The sequence below is a fragment of the Alligator sinensis genome, unplaced genomic scaffold, assembly GCF_000455745.1.
Source record: "Alligator sinensis unplaced genomic scaffold, ASM45574v1 scaffold140_1, whole genome shotgun sequence".
Classification (NCBI taxonomy): domain Eukaryota; kingdom Metazoa; phylum Chordata; order Crocodylia; family Alligatoridae; genus Alligator; species Alligator sinensis.
The window spans coordinates 1529040-1533947 of NW_005841836.1; the positions used below are offsets into that span (position 1 = coordinate 1529040).

General features: G+C 43.6%; 1 protein-coding gene across 2 annotated transcripts in view; it reads right to left on the reverse strand.

The window, feature by feature from the left end:
- RALGAPA2 (Ral GTPase activating protein catalytic alpha subunit 2) overlaps positions 1–4908 on the reverse strand; it is a 375043-nt gene that overhangs the window by 339152 nt on the left and 30983 nt on the right. For both annotated transcript variants that reach the window (XM_025201970.1, XM_025201964.1), the window contains exon 3: positions 4033–4082. In XM_025201970.1, coding sequence (XP_025057755.1) covers positions 4033–4082 — 50 coding nt within the window. The remainder of the gene's footprint in view (positions 1–4032; positions 4083–4908) is intronic.

Consider the following 4908-nt stretch of genomic DNA (forward strand, 5'->3'; position numbering starts at 1 on the left):
GGATAGGGAAGTCCGGGTGAGGGTGATCCCCTGCCCTCCATTGATGCTGACTTCATGAAGGAACATCTTGAGAAGCTGGATACCTCCAAGTGAGCCTGCCCTGACAATCTTCACCCCAGGGTACTCAAGGAGCTGGCGAGCATCATAGCCCAGCCTCTAGCATGGATCTTTGAAAACTCTTGGTGCTCTGGTGTAGTGCCCGAAGACTGGAAGATGACCAATGTGGTGCCTACCTTCAAGAAAGGGAGGAAAGTGGATCCAGCTAACTATAGGCCCATTAGCCTGACTTCTATCCCGGGGAAGATCTTAGAAAAGTTTATTAAAGAGGCCATCCTTAATGGACTGGCCGACGCCAACATCTTAAGGGATAGCCAGCACGGGTTTGTTGCGGGTAGGTCTTGCTTGACCAATCTCATTTCCTTCTACGACCAGGTGACCTATCACCTGGACAAGGGAGAAGAGATTGATGTCATATATCTTGACTTCAAAAAAGCCTTCGATCTGGTGTCCCATGATCGCCTCTTGGAGAAACTGGCCAATTGTCGCCTTGGGTCCTCCACGATCCACTGGCTGGAAAATTGGCTCCGGGGTCGGACCCAGAGGGTAGTAATCGATGGAAGTCACTCATCGTGGTGTCCTGTGACCAGTGGGGTCCCCCAAGGCTCTGTCCTTGGACCCATACTGTTCAACATCTTCATTAATGATGTGGACACTGGAGTCAGAAGCGATCAGAACTGGCCAAGTTCGCCGATGACACCAACCTTTGGGGCAAAGCATCCACACCAGAAGACAGGCAGGTTATCCAGGCTGACCTGGACAGGCTCAGCAAGTGGGCGGACGAGAATCTGATGGTGTTCAACGCCAATAAATGCAAGGTGCTCCACCTTGGGGAAAAAAACCCGCAGCATCCTTATAGGCTCGGCAGTGCTATGTTGGCTAGCACTATGGAAGATAGTGAGGACGCAGCTGGAGTACTGCGTCCAGTTTTGGGCTCCACAATTCAAAAAGGATGTGGAGAAGCTTGAGAGAGTCCAGAGAAGAGCCACACGCATGATCAGAGGTCAAGGAAGCAGACCCTACGATGACAAGCTGAGAGCCCTGGGGCTCTTTAGCCTGGAAAAGCGCAGGCTCAGGGGTGATCTGATGGTCACCTATAAGTTTATCGGGGTGACCACCAGTATCTGGGGGAACGTTTGTACACCAGAGCGCCCCAAGGGATGACGACTAGGTTGAATGGTCATAAACTACTGCAAGACCGTTTCAGGCTGGACATAAGGAAGAATTTCTTTACTGTCCGAGCCCCCAAGGTCTGGAACAACCTGCCACCGGAGGTGGTTCAAGCGCCTACATTGAACACCTTCAAGAGCAAACTGTATGCTTATCTTGCTGGGATCCTATGACCCCAGCTGACTTCCTGCCCTTTGGGCAGGGGGCTGGACTCGATGATCTTCCGAGGTCCCTTCCAGCCCTAATGTCTATGAAATCTATGAACTGGGTCCAACTGAGATGCTGCCTCATCTAGGCATGCATAAACAGCCTGGTGTCAACTTTGACACTGCCATAAAGCATTTTATCACCACAGATAATGATCAAAGAAACAATTATTTGTTACATCCATGTCAAAATTTCCATGCCTGCAACAACACCTTTGACAAAAATCCTGACCTTCGCCAAGAGGAAGATGTTATACTGAAGTCCATCAGACTTTGCATCACAGTAGCTAGAGAAGGCAGGCATCTTCCACAGATCTTAGAGGCAAAAAATGGGAGGCTTAGCTGCCCTGAACATTTAAAGTCTAGACATATTCCTGTGGTAGAAATGATACAAAGGCTACTATACACATGCAGGGAGCCTGCTCTGACATGCTGGAAAACCAGAGTATCGGGGCAGACTCAATTAATCGACTCTGCTGCAGCACAGAAATTAATGCACTTCAGCAAACTCTAGCATCATGTGCATCAGCATCCCCACAGTAAAAATGGCAGAGGCACTTTGAACTAAAGCTCAAATGAGCTTTAGTTCAACCTATCCCACCACCATTTTTCCAGCATGGGGATGTTGACACATGTGACAATCAGGTGCTTTTAATTAACACAGCTCAGTAATTAAAGTGCCACCCCCACGTCTCCTGGAGCACGTATAAAAATGTCCAAAGCTTTTACCAACAGTCGCAACAAAATGAATCACTGTCTGTGTGCTATCTAAAGACATAAGCAGGAGGCATTAATAAAAGCCAGGTGGCATTTCTAACGGGTAGAAAATGCAGGGTATTTGCAGATCAGGAGAAGTTTGGTTGGGGTCATTACTTTGGGTAAACCTACAATCTTTCTGTCACACTGTTCCCAGTTTATGGATCCAAACCATATCACTGACCAGGGCTGAGCACTGATAGAGACAGAGACTACTGCTAGAAAAGAAAAAGAAGAGAAAATGTTGAGAGGGAGCAGGGGAGGGAATCTTAGGGTTTGGACATGAGATGCACAGGATTATTCCAGTGGAGATTCTATTTTCCAGTGTTAGGCTTCTTCTGAAGAAACATTCCTTAGAAATAAAGCCCTCACCTGTGGATACAATATACCTTTCAGCTGAATGTGAAGAAACAACTCTTAATGAGTCTGATCAGTTTCTGGGGGGAAGGCCTCACTACAGTTGCACAGAATCCTAAACACTGTCATGGCAGGTGCTGTAGAAACAAGCTTCTGTGTTCAGCAATCAAAACTATAAGTGCATGAGTGGAACCATCTTAGTGTAGAAAACCAACTCCAGGCCGAAAGAGGCATTTAGCTTTATATATGAGTTTTAATTTGCCTTTTAAATTTTCATTTTCTTCCATTTGCAAAATCTCATATTCAGACTGATTCATTCTAACTTCAGTGCAGCGGTAACACCAGATACCAGGAAAAGCAAAGAAAATGCTGATATTTGAAGTCATGATACGTTCTGTTATAACTTTAGTGAAGCAGGAGTTTCAAGGGGAACTTTGGGCAGGAAAGGAGAAAGACATTTTAAATTGCAAAGGAAGAGATTTCTGCAGCTGCTGTTGAAGTCTATGCTAAATTTGATTTTCATTTTAGCTTAGTGTTTCAGCAATATGGGCAGAAGAACACTTTTAGGAGGCTCAACAAAATACAAAGTTGCACATAAGGAACTGACTGAAATAAGGAGATAACTCGCAAAATCATTTTGACTCATGACTAGCTATTTGTTCCCAAATTATAAATCTGTTACAAGCAAGCAAGGAAGGGTGGATTTAACACTTTGAAAGTTCTGACTGGCTAGTTAAATTAAAAATGTGCTTTGATTATGACACAGCTTCCATTATACTGAGGATGTTTAACGCAGTGAAAAATTAAGTAGGAAATTAATTCTTATGAACAAAAATTAAATGCTTTAAAATATCTTTAGAAGTGATGCGTCACTTTTACACCCAAAGTGTCATCTCATTCAAAACACTGGCAAGAGAAATACAATGAGATACAGTATCCCATCAGTGCAAATTTCATAACAAATCTCTCCAGATTATGTGTTCCTATTTTATTTGTAAAACAGTTATGGTCTAATTTAACTAAAAATTAGATCTACATTTTTATTTTCATCAGCATTAGCCATTTACAGTTTCTGGTAAAAGTCATGAATTTTTACAAAATGTTATGTTCCAACTAGAAGAGACTAACCAATACAACAACAGCACTAAAGGAACTAGATTCCTTATAGTGGTGCAAAATAAAATATTTGTTACCATGCCTTAGCTCTTGACATATATTCAAGGCAAATATTCACATATCATAATACAGGGTTTACCATTCCTTTACATTAAAAAAGAAATATTGTCCAAATATGGGACCCAATTCTTTTCTGCCTTGCACCTTGTGTAGTCACTGACTCCTGTGCAAAGTAAAAAACACTCACAGTGCTTTATATCTATATTAAGATCACTCTGCACAGGATTAAGTCACTACACACACAAAAAAAGACAACAAAGAACTGGTGGAGGGGCCTGTTGTAGACAAAGAATCTAATTAGAGAACTTACTTCAAAAAGAAAGAGAACAGAGTCCAGCTCCTCCCTTTGTGATTTATTCCCTGGAAAACAAACAAACAAAAAGAATATTGCTTGTTAAAATAATATGGCTTGTTAATCCAGAATTGGAAGAAGCTGTTTCAAGTGACCTTAAAGGTTCTGAGCCCAATTATATTTCTTTGGCTTCCATGCCAGCATAGAAAGCTATAAACCTATACTCCGAAGGCCCTCAGCCAGCAAAATCTTACCATAAATGCTTATTTCTAAACATGTACCTAATAACACTGAAATGCCATTATGTTAAAAAATTGTTAACAATACGTAAATATTGGGACTATACAAAATATTTCAGTTAAATACATCTACAAATATTTGCAGAATTAGGGTGTTTATTCTATAACTAAGTACACACCATATTTAATAGGGGTGTGCAAAGCGGGCCCTGTTCAATCTGGATTCGGATTCAGCCCGAATCAGGAACAGTGATTTGATGTGTTGATTCGGATCACTCCCCGATTCAGTTCAGCTGAATCCGAATTTGAAGATTTGATGCTGATTTGGAGAATCAGTGATTCAGGCATAGACACAGCTTTAAAAGTTTTTTCTACATACCTTGAGATAGCAGGCATGGCTTGTGAACACTGTGATGCTGGGGTGGATGGAGCATCCCACACGATCATGGGGGGGGAGGGGGGAACCCTCCACGTGCTCAGCGGCGAACCTGGAAGTGGACTGGAAGTACTTCTGGTTCACTTCCAGGTCTGCCAGGGAGCGCATGGGGGGGCCCCCCCCTGCACCCCTCCCAGCTTGGCAATCAGCCGCAGGGGGACCCTGGGTGCCCCTCCCTAGACCCAGGAGGCACCAGTCACTGCGCCGGGGGGGGGGGGG